Source organism: Panthera onca, chromosome C2 (genome assembly GCF_046562875.1).
Source record: "Panthera onca isolate mPanOnc1 chromosome C2, mPanOnc1 haplotype 2, whole genome shotgun sequence".
NCBI classification, from domain to species: Eukaryota; Metazoa; Chordata; class Mammalia; order Carnivora; family Felidae; genus Panthera; species Panthera onca.
In genome coordinates, this window is record NC_138347.1 from 67,634,598 (window position 1) to 67,652,296 (window position 17,699).

A 17,699-nucleotide genomic window follows, 5' to 3' on the forward strand; every position below is an offset into this window, starting at 1 on the left:
TCTCTCTCCTCTCCTTCTGCCTCTCTCCCCCACTCACTCTCTCTCTCTTTAAAGTGAAAAAAGGGGCACCTGGATGGCTCAGTTGGTTAAGTGTCCAACTTCAGCTCAGGTCATGATCTCACAGCTTGTGGGTTTGAGCCCCGTGTTGGGCTCTGTGCTAACACCTCAGAGCCTGGAGCCTGCTTCAGACTCTGTGTCTCCCTCTCTCTCTGCCCCTCCCCTGCTCACACTCTGTGAAAAATAAAGAGTATGGGCTGTCAGCCATGATAATTTAGTGGGAGATGGTCACTGAATAGGATAAGTGTAGGGTTGTTTAGAAGCAAGAATAAAACTGGGAAAAGAGAATTTCTCTAGGTGTGGATTTATTTTCATTTATCTTGCTTGGTACTTACAATGCACTTTTGATCTGAGGACCCATGTGCTCAATTTGAATAGGGAACACAGAGGCTTCAATGGTAGACAGACTCCTTCAGAAAGGAGTTAAAAGTTTGAGATATTATGGCTTATTTTTACTTTGTGAGAGATCTTAATACCATTTTCAGAATATGTAACTCTGAATTTTGGCCCCCATGGGACTGTTGTAATTTATGGAAACAAAAACAAACACTTAGTAGCCCTTACTATATAAGCAACATTTTACTTCTAGAGCCAATCTATTCAACAGAAGTGACCCCTCTTATATTGTCAGGCCATAGGGCCAAGTTCCAGGGCCATAGTTTCAAAGGTATAAAAACACTTTTAACACCCTCTAAGAGTATTTACCCATTCTTGGTTTCATTTTCACTTTCTTTAATTCCTTCTTCTTATATATGTGTCTATTAAAAAGCATTCAACTCCTTTCCCCATTTAAAAATCACTTTTCTGGTATTTACTATAAAGCAACAGATAAGACAGTAAAAACAGTTACATACAGTTATGATCACAATACATATAAGAATCTCTCACATTTACTCAATATTGTTTCATACATACTTTCTAAAGTTTCTAAATTATTTTCATTTTCATAATTTTTGAATTGCATTAATCCATTGAATTGGAGTTAAAATTTAGTGTGTGTGTGTGTGTGTGTGTGTGTGTGTTACTCATTTAGAAGTTATGACCTCACTGTTTTCTTTGGTTGCTAAGGACATTTCAATCTAATTGTCATTTAGGTTTTCTTTCTTCAGTTTTTAAAGAATGAGTGTATAAGTTTGAAAAAATATTTTATGCTTTAAGTTTAGCAGTTTCAACACAACATTTCTAGGTGTGAACTTATTTTCATTTATCTTACTTGATACTTAGAATGTATTTTAAATCGGAGGACCCAAGTTCTTCTCAACTTGAATATTCACAATCTTTATCTCTTCAACTATTGTTTACGTACCATTCCTCCATTCTCTCTTCTTTGAGAAGCTCTAGAACTTCTCACACTAACTGTTCATGACTCAATCTGTTCTTCCACATTTTTACTTCTTTCTCTTTCTGTACAGCATGCTAACCAAGGGTCAGGTAGATCAGCACAGCCAGGAGGTCTTCTCATTGTTGAGGGAGCCCAGAACAAAAGGCTCCAACAGTGTTTTGGACCCTGAGGTTGGGGTGGGGAAGAAAGATGAAGGGAAGTGCTTGGGTTGGACATACTGAGTCAGCGTGAAGAAAAGTGTCTTCAAGGCTCTTCCTCTTCCCCAACATTAGGAGACCTCAGGAAAGGCTTCTGAAGGCCTCTGCTCAAGAACTCAAAGGAATCTAGGAATGAAGGAGTCTGGGCTATTAATGTAAATTTTTGAATGAGCATGACTGGCCACAGATCTTGAGTTTTGACTACAGTTCCTATCAGAGATTGCTGTGCATGGGCTGTGCACTAAGTCTGGTTTGGGAAGGACAGTTCTTCCCCATGAAGCCTTCTAGGTAAAACCTTTGTAATTCTTTAGGATGAGGACTTAAAAAAAATCACACATAGGTTTTTAAACTAGGAGATGGATTCCTCAGAAGAGACAGACAATAACCAACATACCACATCATGTCAGGGCATGATAACTACTCTGATAAAAAATAAGTCAGTATAAGGAATAGGGAGTGGCAAGGATGCTATCTTCAATAGAACGGTCAGAGAAATCTCCCTAGGTGGTAGCATTTTATGAGAGGCTTAATGAAGTGAAGAAATAACTATGAGACTATATAGAGGAAGAGCCTTCTAGGCAGAGGGATCAATACGAGAAAAGGCCTTGAGATAGAGTGTGCCTGCCTTTGGAGGAATAGCAAGGGAGCCAGTGTGGCTAGAGCTGAGTAAGTGAGGGAAAGAGGTTTGAAAGGTACCAAGGGCCAGATTATATGAGACCTTATAGACCATGGGATGGATTTTGGATTTAGTTCTCAGGGTGATGTGAAAGGATATGGATTTAATTTTCAGTGTTGTAGGAAGTCATCAGAGACTTCTGAACAGAAGAATTATATTATCTGAGATACATTTTTAAAGGATTATTTGGGCTTAAGTAACTAGATGTGGGGGCAAGGATGAAAGTGGGGAGATCAATTAGGAGGCAATTGCAATTATCCCAGTGGAGATGGAATGGAGGCTTGGCCTAGGGGAGTATCTGCAAACTCAGTGAGTAATGTTCCAATTCAAAATCTATCTCAGTGAGGCAGAAGAATTGATGGAGTGGTGGTAGTAGAAGGAATGAAGTAAAAAGACAGGAGGTGGTGATAATAAGGTGAGGTGCTTGATATTGAGAGCTTTTAGGAGATATAGAGGTAGAATTTTGGTCTGGGGTCTGGTCCAGGGAGGAGATGGCTGGGGTTGCGTGAACAATAACACCATTGGACAGAAAGAGGACAAGAAAGTGGGAGGCCCGACACTGTGTTCATGAGGCTGAAATCACCTAGACAGGGGCAGTGAAGGAGAAGACAGGAGAAGATAACTATAGTAAGCCAGATGCTCAGATCTTCAGTGAAAAAGGGGCACTTAGGAAGAAGACAGGCAACAGCAGCCATGAGGGGTCATGGATGGTATATTCTGATGGCTTGTACTTCAAAGGAGCTGGGTTTTTTTAATGTATAATGATGTGTTTCCCATTGTACGTTATACGATGCTTCATATATTTTAATAGATAATATTTTATAAAACATATAACATTTTTATAACTTTATAAAACATATAGGTATTATGTTATATATATATGGTATATACGAACCATTCAATGAGGTAGAGGACAAGAACATTTACAGGGGAGGAAGAGAGTATCTGTTGCTATATAAATAGCAGTATTCAGCAGGTAGTTGAATATGGATATCTGGAACTCTAGTAAAAGTGACTGGCTGAAGAAAAGCATCTATGAATTATTAGCTTATACTTGACAGGGGAATAGAGAAGAAAAGAATCCAGGGGGGTAGAGAAGAAAAAACATAGAGAGTAGAGAGTAAGGAGAAGATCAAGAACAGGCACTTGAGATAATCAGCATTTAAAGAGTGATCATAGAAAACTGACCAGGAGGTCAGAGAATGGGAAAGATGAGAGTTTCCAGAAGGAGATATGGTCAACACAGTGACATTCAACAGAGTGGTCATATAACATGAGGTCTGAAAAGAGCTCTGAATTTGGCATTGGTGGGAAATCACTGGCAACCTCTGTGAGGGAAGTTTTGGCAGAGAGGTGGGGGACAGAGCCTGGGGGTGGAGGCAGCAGTTGCTGCTTACTCTTTCAGAGAGTTTGACTATAAGAGAAAAAGAAACTAAAAGCAGTAGCGAAGGAAACTGCTGAAGTAACTGCTATGAGGGAGAGTAAGGAGGGTAATCAGCCCAGAGAACAAATTAAGTGAGACGGGAGACTACAGATTTGTAATGTCATCAGTCTGAATAATTGAGTAATTTCCCTGGTACTGCTTAATTATTTAGTTGTAAGAACAGATATGTAGATCAAAAATTAAATGTTCTTAGGATGAATTCTGTACAGCGGGGCAAGTTTATTGGCAAAAGAATGATTGGAAAGACATACTATCATCTAATATGATAGCCGCTAGCCATATATGGCTATTTATATTTAAATTAATTAAAATTAGGGACACCTGGGTGGCTCAGTCAGCTAAGCACCCGACTCTTGATTTTGGGTCAGATCATGATCCCAGTGTCATGGGATCAAGCCCCACGTCAGGCTCTGCACTGCGTAGTAGGAGACTGCTTGAGATTCTCTCTCTCTCCCTCCACCCCTCTCCCCTGCTCCACATGAGCTCCTCTTTCTCTCTAAAATAATAATAAAAAATACTAAATTAATTAAAATTAAATAAGATTAAAAATTCATTTTCTCAGTCACACTAGCTACATATCAAGTGCTCAATGGCTATAGTGGCTGGTGACTGTCACATTGGTCAGCACAAATATAGAACATTTCTATCATTGTAGAGAGGTCTTTTGGTAAGCACCACACTACAGGGTCTAAACTGGATAGAGCTGAGGTCTTGATGAAGTCAGAGAACAAACTTAGGTGGAGTAGTCAGGAGCAAATGTTGGAGGAAGATATATTGTGGACAGAGATAAGTACATTGAGGTTTAGGATTCTAGGAGCAGAGATGTTCTTGGTGAAAAGGTTCAGGGTTATGTCATGGGAGAGGTGCTGCTGAAATAGCCTGTGGATGAAGATCTTTGAAGTGGAAAAGACCAAAGAAACTTGAAGCAAGGTTGTTGGTGAACTTATCCATACTGAAATCACTCAAATTGATAGTAATAATTGGTTGGAAAGAAGGATCTTGCATCTACTGCCAAAATCCTCAGTGAGCAAAGAAGTAATGACAAGTGATTAGTAGTAACAGCAGTGAGAGAGGTGAACACCTCAAAAGGGGAAGGGTGTTTCTCAAGGTCCTCTCGAAATGTGCTAAAACAAGCAGTAGCTGGGGACAAAGGGTGGCCTTCAGGTAGGCCAGATTCCAATGAAAGCACAACCTTGGGGGAAATATTTGATGAAGAGATTGAAGATGTAGAGGAGTTTATTACAATGGAATGAGATTTCCAGGGGGCTTGGTAAAGCTTTGGAGGAAGTTTAGTAAAAGAAGAAAAATTTATGAGCATAAATAATCATAGTAACATGAGAAGAAGATGGACCTTGAATGTATAAGACATGCATTTGGGGTAGTGGCCTGGAAAGACTAAAGTCCCAGGTGTGGTCGGAGACCTCACAAGGTCATAACACTACAGTTTTGTGTAACTTTTAAACATTATATTGCTAAGAAAGTCCTCAAGTACCCTTTGAAACAAACTTCTCTACTTGATCGGGGAAGTGTCTAGATGGATTCTTGTGTGCCTAGCTCCTGACATCATCATAGCAATCAGTGATAACTAGACCCAGACCTTTTCTGTTACCTAGATGCTGGTCAAGGGAGAGAATCTCAATGCTTAACCACCAATGGAGTCTCAATGAGTCCAGTAACTGGGTGACCTAAGGTGTGGAGTCATAACAGGGGAGGCCTAAAGCCACTTAGGAAAAATAGACCTTGAGCTAAATGTTCCCCACATTGTCAGAGAGGAAATTAGCATGTGTAGCTCTGAGTGATGTCATGTAAGCCAGTGGTTGGTGAGGAACTTGGAATGTAAATTGTGAAATATTTTCAGTTCCACTCAAGATGGGCCTCAGAGTGATTTCTACCCTAGAGTGAGGGGAAAGGGAGGAGGGACAAATAGGAATAAATTGTTCCTATCACTATCTTCTTTGTTCTACTCCAAAGACAGAGGTAGAGATCCTCTCTTCCAGCTTCTCAAACTGAGCTGTTGTTAAAATGAAGATTCTGACTCAGTAGGTCTGGTGGTGGGGGTGGGGCAGAGATTCTGCATTTCTGTCCAGTCCCCTAGTGATGCCCATGCCTTTCACTTTTGATTGGTAGGTGAGGATTGGGGCAGTCAGATGGGCGGAAGGAACAGCCCTTATAATCTTTGGGAGGAGGGGGGTGGGACCTGAGTCAAAGAATTTTGACTGATCTGTGAGTGGAAAGAGTGAGTAGGAAGGAGAGAGAGGTTCTGCAGAGAAACAGTCATAGACAAAGAAGACAAAAAGAAGAAGCCAAAGTTGAAGTCATTTCCAAGCCCAGAAGACACAGTTGACCACTAAGCAATAATTTAATGTTGACCATTAACTGGTAGAATTTTCAACTATGAGTTTGGTTTCGCCTTTAGGTCATCTGCCCTGTATATATATATATATATATATATATATATATATATATATATATGGTAAATTAGCGATAAAACCAGAATGAGTTTCCCCAGAGATATAGCTACTAGAAGCTTTTACAGCAGGTGGCACTCTTACATTATCATTCAGAGTTTAGCAAAGAAGTAGCAGGAGCCCTCGGATTGCCTTGTAAGGCAATTGCTGTAAATTGTAAGTAAATCTTCCTTAGGTTCCCCTTTCACAGTTCCAGGTACTCAGGTAAATTTTCTCACCACCCTCCAATATGGGAACACATCCCATACATGTTGCATTTTATACTTGCCAAGTGTTTTACAGGGTTCTAGTGAGCACAATGCAACAGTCAGTGATTTGAACTTGTGCTAACAACTCTCAAGAGTGCCCAGAGTCCTCTTCCCTTAGAGTGCAAGACCACCCAACCCTCTTGATTATGTGTTCTCACTGGGCCACACTTTGAATAGTTCAATTTTGCCAAGTGCATGTCACTGTTATATGTCCTACTCCCTCTTAGAAGAGGAACCCATTGATCAGATCAATTCAATTTCTCCCACCACCCTCAAAGAACACCTCAAACGAAACTCCTCTCATCTCTCTCACCAACCTGCTCTCCTTTCCAGCTTAATGTCAACATCTCTTCACTGAAGTCTTGAATGATGAAGCTTTATTCAAAACCCACCCTAACATTCTCCCCAGGGTGGTATTTAACTTCGTATTAACTAAGAAACAGCATTTCATTTCCCACTAACCCTGCACTTCTCACCCACTACTACTTAATTTCTTGGCCAACTCATACGTAATTCTGTGACTCAGAACAAGTCCTACAAAAACCCTATAATCAATCACATTTAAGGAGTTAGGTGGCCCACATCCCTTCCACACTTCACTATGTCCTTAGGGGTGAAAGCCTTTATCTGAACTTTCCCAGCATGTCCTCCAGGGGTTGTAAAAATTTCCAGTGGCAACACATATGGGGAAGAGCAAGTTTCTCGTACCTGGGGTTTCCCCAGTACTCCAAAGGCACATCCTCACCTTCTCATCTATGATTCATTTCCAGGATTTTATTCATGTACTTTAAATGGTTTTTGACCACCACAAACCCAAAACAACCATCATATTGGCACAGTTCTCCTTCTGATCCCTGAAAGAGCTTAGGGAGGTCACTGAAAATAGAGGCTTTGGTTGACCGTGTCATTTCCAAACTGTTTTATATCCTTGGGCGAGCTGGCCATGGAAAGCAGTATTCATGAGGGAAGCTCTACAAAGGGAACTGTTTGAATTTCAAAGATATTACTCAATGTAATACCCAACTATCAAGGCATAATGAAAGGGAGGGAGTATCAAATTTGTTGCCATTATCAGAAATCTTTCAACTATAGCAGGCCAAGGGATAAGGGGATAGGGAAAGGAAGGGAGAACTTTTGGTGATGGCATAGAAGTAATGGACCTTGTAACAGCTACAATGAAGAGAATCAATATTCAGGTTACAGGAAGGTTAATAGATGGGTGAATGTAAATGTATTATCTAACTCTGCTGGTTTTCCCTGTCTTGGGATTTAAATTCACAGAACCATAGTACTTGAAAGATTCTTGGAACATTTAGTCCACCCCTTCATTAAACTGATAAGGAAAGTGCATTTCATAGTGGTTGCAGTTTGCACAAGGCCCACTTTAGTTAGCAGTGGAGTGAAAGAGAACAAAGGTCCCATTCTCCAGATGCCAGTATATTGCACATTCCAGAGTTTAATACCTAGTTCTTTAGTATCTGTACTGGTGAGATAGCATCTGGGTATTGTATAAAGATAAATGGAGTTGTTTTTTCTTTTTCCTTCTTGCTTCACCTTCTCCAATCTCCACCTTTCCTTTTTTAGGTGTTTCTTCCATGAAGAGTCAAGCATATTTCAACAAGACTGGAGAACTGCCATGCCATTTTACAAACTCTCAAAACATAAGCCTGGATGAGCTGGTAGTATTTTGGCAGGACCAGGATAAGCTGGTTCTGTATGAGCTATTCAGAGGCAAAGAGAACCCTCAAAATGTTCATCTCAAATATAAGGGCCGTACAAGCTTTGACAAGGACAACTGGACCCTGAGACTCCACAATGTTCAGATCAAGGACAAGGGCACATATCACTGTTTCATTCATTATAAAGGGCCCAAAGGACTAGTTCCCATGCACCAAATGAGTTCTGACCTATCAGTGCTTGGTATGTAATCAAGGGCATGTTCAGATCCCTGACCTTCTCAGATGAGACTGCAATGAACAGAGAAATGTTGCAGGGGGTAGGGTTGGGGAGGTGAGAGGGGTGGGGGTGGTACCTGGAGAGAGAAGGCAAGGGCCAGCCATTTCTGGGAAGTCCATTTGAAGGGAAGGCAAGGTTTGGTAATAGGGAACTGAAAGTCCTTGTACTTTTTATAGATTGCTTCTGAAGGATCACTAAGAATCTGCTTTGGGGGCAAAATAGAGCTAACTGAACAAAGTTAAAGTGGCCAAGGGAAAACCATGGGTAATTTGGCCATTACTAAGTTTACAAAGCTATATAGGCCTCAGATTTCTTTTATGTTCATTTTTTCCTTTGGTCCAAGATTTCTCACCCACTAAATCTTTGCCTAGAGCAACTAGCAAAGGTAATAGCTGATTGATCTGGGTTTTTTCTTCAACCTCCTGTAGGTCACTTATGAGTTGTTTGCTGACCAACCAAGAGCCTGGTTGACGAAGGGAAATAAACCAGAACACATAATCCCCAAAAGTGACAATTCAGCTCCTCTTTTTTTCCAGGCCTTGAAAAGTCTACATATCACTACAGTTTTTTTTTATTATAATACAGTAAAATTAATTATTTTATTTGATGCATAGCTCTGTTGATTTTGACATATGTATAGATTTATGTAACCACCACTACAAATAGAATATAAAACATTTTTGTCACCCTAAAAATTTTTCCTCATGCTGTATCACTTTATTATCATATCCTCTCCATATGCATAACTCCTGTTTTGCATCCTACAGTCTTAACTTTTGAAAACGTCACTTAAATGGAGCCACATAGTACGTAACCTTTTAAGATTGGCTTCTTTTTTTCAACATAATGCCTTTGAGACTCATCTAAATTGTTGCATGTATCAAAAGCCTGTTGCTTGCTATTGCTGAGGAGTATTATATTTTATCCACTCAGTGTATGGCAAGACATTGGGTTATTATAGCTGTTTTGGGTCTATTATAAATAGAGCTTCTGTAAACATGTACAAGTTTTTGTGTGAATGTTAAGTTTTCATTTCTCTTAGGTAGATACCCAAGTGTGAGATTACTAGATTCAGATTAATTTTTAATGAAATTGGAAAAGGCAGATCAACACTGATTCTGAAAACACAGAGTTAAACCAAAGGCAAAGTAGAAATAGAATGATGAGTTGCTCCCTTTAAGCTTTATGTGATTTAAAGTAGGCTGCAGGACTTTTGGAACATTTTGTACACATGCTAAATCAATGTTTTTAAAGTATGGCCAGATACCATTGAGAAACATGGTGTGTTTTGGTGGGACACAATCATTTTTCCAACCTGTGATTCCACAGATATTGTTAAGGAGGGTGAAGTAGGTAGCACCATGGCAACCCACTTTCTACAGACTCCATAAAGTATAGGCAGGGTTCTTACAAAACTTACAAAAACAGGGTACTTACAGCAAAACTTACAAAGATGACATGCAAATCACTGTTAAAGGCAATCTACTAAATTATAAATTAGTATGTAGAACCTGAAAGCTACCCAGTGACTACTGAAGAAGAACAGGGATCTGGCTGGCAGAAGGGGCTAGGTGCCAGTGATCCTCAATGGCCACAGGAATCTGAATGGCAAACCAAGGCAGGGGAATCTCTGTGTTTATCAAGATCATATATTTTCCCTAAAAATGGCTGGGTTTGACCTTCATCTTGTATATGATGTAGAAAACTTGACAGTTATGCCCAAAACCAATATTCTGAATTTCTAAATCCAAAATCCCCATCCACTCACTTACCACTATCTTGCTTGGGGTTCTGGAAGATATGGCCCAGAGTATGCCAGCACCATAAACTCGGCTGGTGTCAATCCCTTTCTGCTTCCTTAGTCTGGCAAGCTGGAATGTACCCCACGAGACTGCTGAGTTCTAAAGTCACACCAGTTCTCCTTCCCAAGACTCCACTCTCCAGCACAATGGCCTCATTGTGAATCTTTGGTGACTCAATTTCAGCCCTCCTTTCACTCAGAGAGTACCCCCCTGATTTGGGTAAGCTGGAAGTAAGCATAGTCCAAAACTCTATTCTTGAAAAATAAATGTGGGGTCATTATGAAGCTTTCACCATGGACTGAGGCCCACAATTTACACACCTGGAGGCTCCCAGATGTGCCCCCAGTGAGTTCCCAGATCAGAACGTTATTTGCAGTTATCTTCTAGACACATCTAAATTTAGACTGATTTCTTTTTTTTTTTTTTTTTTTGTCTCTTTATTCTGCTTTCAGCTAACTTCAGTCAACCTGAAATAACAGTAACTTCTAATAGAACAGAAAATTCTGGCATCATAAATTTGACCTGCTCATCTATACAAGGTTACCCAGAACCTAAGGAGATGTATTTTCAGCTAAACACTGAGAATTCAACTACTAAGTATGATACTGTCATGAAGAAATCTCAAAATAATGTGACAGAACTATACAACGTTTCTATCAGCTTGCCTTTTTCAGTCCCTGAAGCACACAATGTGAGCGTCTTTTGTGCCCTGAAACTGGAGACACTGGAGATGCTGCTCTCCCTACCTTTCAATATAGGTAAAGCTGCTTCTCAAGACTATTTCTTTTAACAGGTATTATACACAAATGGTTGAGGCAGATCACTCAATGTGCCTTGCTTGCCAGGAAACCTCCAATGGGGTCATTTTTTGGTACTATTAGGGAGGACTCAGACAGAGGTCTCCTCTCCATCTGAGTGCTGCAGGGTCCCAGAAACTATGAACGCATGCTGCACTTGAGGAAGTATGTTCTTAGCCCAGTCTTCTGGGCTACCTTTGGATAGAATATTTTGAAATTCAGTCAGAAAATGCAAGATTCCTCCAGGCTAGAATTCTTCCATTCATTCATACACACAAACACACACACATCATACATACATTCATACATAACAGTACATGCTGAGTATAGAGCCATTCTACACATTGTTGACTGCAGACATGAAAGCTGAAAGGTGTAAGACATGCTCTCTGCCCTCAAGGACCTTCTAATAGAATCAGAACTCCATGATGTAAACACATGGAAAACTTGATTTTAAAAAGATTGGAATTAGAGTCTAAAGCATATCCCATGGAAATATGTGACCAAATTTAAAAACAAGAATGACTGATAATCAGTTTTATAGACATTCAGAGGTAGGTAACTTCCTTGGGAATTCTTCCTAAAGGAAATGGGATCTTAAAAGATAACTGGGCTTTAAAAGTATGGTGAAGAGATGACAGGCATCAGACTAGTGGTTTCCTAAACAGAAAGAAAAATTCTCAGCATCCAGGCTTAGAAGGTGAGAAGACTGGGGCGCTTGGGTGACTCAGTCAGTTAAGCATCCGACTCTGGCTTAGGTCATGATGTCATAGTTTGTGGGTTTGAGCCCTGTGTTGGCCTCTGTGCTGACAGCTCGGAGGCTGGAGCCGGCTTCAGATTCTGTGTCTCCCTCTCTCTCTCTCTCTCTCTCTGCCCCTTCCCTGCTTGCACTCTGTCTCTCCCTCTCAAAAATAAACATACATTAAAAAAGAAAAGTGAGAGGACCAAAATCAATTCACAGTATCTGATATGGGCACAGGTGGTGGTGGTGGGCATATGCATCAAGGAAAGACTCAGAAGCAGAAGTTCTTGTGGCATGTTGACAGTATAGTACAGGGTCCAGTCTAGTTGGAGGAAAGGGCTGACGATAAAGCAGTGTCTGCTAATACGAGCCTGACATTTTAAAGTCTGGCTTTGCCCTGGAAGAAATGTATCCATATTTGAGACTTCACTTGTGAGGAGCAGTAACTCCAAGATTCTCTCCTGGAATAAAGGGACCCTGTACCCACACTGCCCTTATGGCTGCTTCTGATCCTGACCCCTTTTCCCACACGTCTGCCTTCTGCTTACCTTGGCCCCTTCTCCAATTCTCCCTTTTGGTTTTTTCCTCTTCTAAGGCATCCATTCAACTTCTTTCTTAATCCTCTAACCCTGCTGTTTCCTCTCTCCTGGTGTCTCATTGTTCAAACATAACTTGGTCCATGGACACATTCTTATGGACAGTCCTTGGGGCCAATAAGCTTTACCGGTGGCCCAATCCTTTCCTTCTACTGATTTCCTCCTGCTAAGACACTTCTGCCTCTGAGAGTCCAGTAAATAGGCCACATAGCCTGTCCTGGTTGCTTCACTGTAACCTCTGTTGGCCTAATAGTAGCCTCTCCTAAGCTATCCCTGAGGTTCAGCACCTGTTTGGAGCCAGCAACACCACCACACCTAACATGCCTTGGGGCCTTCTGCCATGGCTTCCTCTGCCATGCCTCCCACAGTCTACAAATGAACAGAGCCTTACCACCACTGTAGCTTCATCATGTCTCACCTTTCTGCTGTTTCTCCACTACTGTCAAAACCTTCCCAGCTATCACCATATTCAGAAATGTTTTAGCTCTAGCTGCCTCAGGAAGCCAGGGCTTGCCTCTCTGTATCCCTGTTCTATGGCTTGATCAGAAATTGAGTAGACCCTGAATCAAGGAATCTTTTTGGGTGTCAAAAGGTAGCAGTCTCCATGTTATCAAGTATAACTTCTCTATACTGGGAATGCCAAACAGGCTCAAGTGGGATAAACTGGGACAGACTCAAAAAAGTGTTGAATATGGCCTGTAATGGCAGCAACTCCTTTTGTTAATGTCTTAGGAACAAGGTATGGATCCACAAATTGCAGCTAAACTAATAGGTCAGTGGTTCCTATTTGCCTGTAATTTGAGATTAACTATTCAAATCATTCCCATAAATTGTCTATAAAATGGGCCACTCAGTTATAAGCTTTCTCTCCAAAGTCTGTTTTTCAACTTTGTAGAAACTTAGAAGTCCCCATGCAGGAAAGAATGTCCTGACCTCCCAGGAGCTGATTCTAAACCGGTTTCCTCAGGGCATGAAAAGATATCAAAGGTTTTCTAGTAGGTGATACATTCTGAAAGCCCTGCTTTTTCCACTGTGACCTCAGTGGAAGAAACAAATAAACAAACAAGCAAAACTGGAGATAGGAAGCTGTTATATTTGTCCAAGTGAGGTATGTCTGACACCTGATCTACAGATGATAGTGGATGGAAAAATTATTATAAGGGAAACTTCAGGACCCCAGGGCTTGACTATGCCTGGGCTGAGGAAGCATGCTGCTGCACAGATGACTATACATTCAAAACCTTCAGCATGGGTACCATATCCATGCACAGAACCAAGGGCCAGTTTGACACTCTTCTTCTAGATCACAGTCCTTGTCATCCCAACCTCTGGGAAGAGAAGGTAGCTTAGTCCAAGCATTTGGCCAGGAGCAATGGCTTGGTTCTTAGCTGTGAGGCCCTGTGACTCGGGCTTTCTATGGCCTCAGATTGTGGATTTCAGGCTCCTCTGGCAGTAGAACCCTGGGGAGATGTTGACTTGTAAATGAAGACAACAGTAATTATAAACCTTTTATAATCAACCTTCCTGGCTGATTGAAAACTTGTGGTCATTTCTAGATGCACAACCTAAGGATAAAGACCCTGAACAAGGCCACTTCCTCTGGATTGCGGCTGTACTTGTAATGTTTGTTGTTTTTTGTGGGATGGTGTCCTTTAAAACACTAAGGAAAAGGAAGAAGAAGCAGCCTGGCCCCTCTCATGAATGTGGTGAGTCAGTGCTTGTCCTCTCTACAGATTGCTATTTTGCAGCTACCTCCTGATCAGCTGCCTTCTGGAGCTCATTGACTGAGCTCAGACTGGCAAAAAGTCAGCAAGTGGCTGGAGGAAAAGGTTTTCCCTCAGAGTTTGTAGCCCATATAGATGGGACTCAACATTGCTCTGGATTTCTAGGAGAGGCAACATTTCTAAGGTTTACAAAGGTACTTCTGGTTTCCAGACAAAGCTGATTATTCCTTGCTTTACCTACCTCACTTCATGAGTTCACTGTGAACATTTAAATGAAGTAAAATGGTGAAAACACTTCTAAATGTTAGTGATTATGGACCTGGCAGAGTTCAAGCAGGGAAGCTTGGTGGGAGGAGGGGAGAATTAGATGACCATAAGATTCACCTTCTCATCTCTAAAAGTCTAGGTTTCTGAGGAAAAGAAAGTGGGATGAATTGTTCCCTCTTGACTTGTTAAAATAATATTATTATAAAAATAATAATAAATAAAATATAATATAAAATAATATTATAAAAATAATATTAACTTTTATTGATTACCAAGTATTACATACCCATTACCAATTATACTGAAAGTAAAAATCATCTATAGTTCCACAAGAAAGAAATAGTTATGTAGACAACATTTTGGTGTATATATTCCAGATTTTTCTGGAATCTATGTTATTTTCCATAATTGGAATAATATTATAGGACTGTTTTTCACAGTTTGGATAATACCACGTGTACTGTTTTCTAACTTATTTGTACTAAATGTAGCAAGAAAATTTTTAATGTCAGTAAGTATCATTCTATAGCATCATTTATTTTTTTTCTACAGCATCATTTTAAATGGCTGTGAGATATTCCATTTTGTGGATATACCTTAATTTATTTAACTAACTCCATATTGGTAGACACCTAGGATGTTCCCATAGTTTTGCTATTATAAATAGCACTGCATTGAGCAGCCTCCTCATTGACTTTTATAAAAGTGGCCCTGTGCTTAATGGGGGACAAAATTGCACCTGGCTTTATAATAATCTTATGCTTCTTTGTGGTTTGGGCTGGTTTGGGCAAAGTTGTAGAGTAAGGTTGGACTTTATATCAGTAATGCCTGTAGTAGAAGTTTGGTTGGTGCTAATAATTAGGTAACCTTCTTACTCACTTTGGTAAAAAGCATCAGATGAGTAAATGCTTCAGATCAGCATCTTATTTCAGATTTCAGTATACTGATTTTTATTTTTTTAATGTTCACAAATGATTTTATTTATTTATTTATAATTTTTAATTTAAATTTTAGTTAGTTAACATACAGTGCAATATTGGTTTCAGGAGTAGAGTTCAGTTAGTCATCACTTAAATACAACACCCAGTGCTCATCATAAGTGCCCTCCTTAGTACCCATCACCCATCTAGCCCATCTCCCACTCACCTCCCCCTGTCAATTCACAGTTTGTTTTCTATCATTAAGAGCATCTTGTCGTTTGTTTTCCTCTCTCTCTTCACTCCCTTCCTTCCCATATGTTCATCTGTTTTGTTTCTTAAATTCTACAAATGAGTGAAATTACATGATATTTGGTATTTGTCTTGCTCTGAGTGACTTATTTTGCTTAGCATAATATATTCTATGTCCATCTACATCATTGCAAATGGCAAGATTTCATTCGTTAATGGCTGAGTAATATTTCATTGTATATACCTACCACATCTTCTTTATCCGTTCATTAGTCAATGGACATTTGGGGTCTCTCCATAGTTTGGCTATTGTAGATAATGCTATTGTAAACATTGGAGTGCATGTACCCCTTCAAATCTTTATTTTTGTATCCTTTGGGTAAATACCTAATAGTGCAATTGTTGGATCATAGTTTAGTGTCATTTTTAGTTTCTTGATGAAACTCCATACTGTTCTCCAGAGTGGCTGTACCAGTTTGCATTCCCACCAGCAGTGCAAGAGGATTCCCTATTCTCTGCACCCTTGCCAACACCTGTTCTTTCTTGCATTGTTAATTTTAGCCATTCTGACATTCAGAAGAGCATGGGGCTCTTAAGATTGTGAGTTTGAGGCCCACGTTGGGTATAGAGATTACTTAAATAAATAAATAAATACATACATAAATAAATAAATACATAAATAAATAAACTTTAATAAATAAATAAATAAAATTTTGGGTCACCTGGCTGGCTCAGTCAGTGTACTGATTATAAGATCCACTAGAAAATAGATGGATAACATTAGCAGTCATTCATTGCATCCTATTATGTATATTTTTTTAAGTTTATTCATTTATTTTGAGAGAGAACAAGAGGGAGAACATGAGCTGGGGAATGGCAGAGAGAGAGAGGGAGAGAGAATCCCAAGCAGGCTCTGCACTGTCAGCAGGGAGCCTGATGCAGGGCTCAATCCCGCAAACTGTGACATCATGACCTGAGTGGTAACCAAGAGTCTGACACTCAACTGACTGAGCCACCCGGACAACCCATCATCCTGCTATATTAAAACAAAACAACACAGGAAATTGGGGACTGATTATCCAATTTCAATAAATGAATACTAAGCCTATGGTAGAGTCATTCAAACCACCAAAGTATGTAGTGTGCTGATATAATAATAGATTTCTATGATATGAAAGTGTAAAATTCAGAACACAGGGTCAGATGTAGAGATATATCGTGGTTATCAAAGCTTTGACTTCTCAAGGTGACAATTTTGAGCTTTTTCTTTCAATCTCATTGCCATTTAGAATTAGCTAAATGTGCAGAAGCAGGCTTCAGCTTGAAAATAAGCTGTTTCCTAAATTTTCTTTTACTTTGGAATGATTAGCTCACAAATGAAACAAAGAAGAAATGGAGAAAAGGAGAGTAAGAATGTTTCTTCCCCCAAGAGGAAATCAGAAAAATTCAGGAGAATGGACTATAGAGTTAAAGAGGATGTGTGTGTATATATGAAAGAAGTTGAAAGGGGGTTCAAGAAGCTTTGTATTTCAAATGACAAGATTTCCTTCTTTTTGATGGCTGAGTAATATATCACCACATCTTCTTTATCCATTCATCAGTTTGGACATTTGGGCTCTCTCCATAGCTTGGCTATTGTTGACAATGAGGCTAATGGAGAGAGATGAGTGGGGGATGAGCTAGATGGGTGATGGGTATAAGGAGGGTACTTGTTATGATGAGCACTGGGTTTGTATGTAAGTGATGAATCATTGAATTCTACTCCTAAAACCAGTTTTACACTGTATGTTAACTAACTAGAATTTAAATAAAAATATGAAAAGAAAAAAAGCTGTGTGTATGCATATGAAATAGTCAAACTGAGCTATGAATGATAAAAGGCAGAAAATAACAAGAGAACATAGCATATATATGACCTCTTCCTCCCAAGAATGTGATAAAGAATATTTCTAGGGAAAGTTTGATCAGACAATCACCTGTGCTAGTGAGTTTGGTCAAAGAGAAGAGTCTTGATATCACTGGAGGAGGACATGTTCCAAGTAACCATGCTATGTAGATGTGTTTGTAAATTTGGCTTCTGTAGTTCAGCAATGTCTGCACTTTGCTTTGTGGATACCTCTGGCACTGCCTATATGATAGACTAAACAATGTCCCCAAAAAGATGTCCACATACTATTCACAGAACCTATTATGTTATCTCACATGGCAAAAGGG

General features: G+C 39.8%; 1 protein-coding gene across 4 annotated transcripts in view; it reads left to right on the forward strand.

Moving 5' to 3' along the window:
• Positions 1-17,699, forward strand: part of CD86 (CD86 molecule) — a 67,999-nt gene that overhangs the window by 40,763 nt on the left and 9,537 nt on the right. For 3 of the 4 annotated variants that reach the window (XM_060639812.2, XM_060639813.3, XM_060639811.2), the window contains exons 3-5: positions 8,017-8,352; positions 10,643-10,948; positions 13,882-14,031. In XM_060639812.2, the coding sequence (XP_060495795.1) occupies positions 8,017-8,352; positions 10,643-10,948; positions 13,882-14,031 (792 nt within the window). The remainder of the gene's footprint in view (positions 1-8,016; positions 8,353-10,642; positions 10,949-13,881; positions 14,032-17,699) is intronic. The other variant, XM_060639814.2, reaches the window with a different exon arrangement.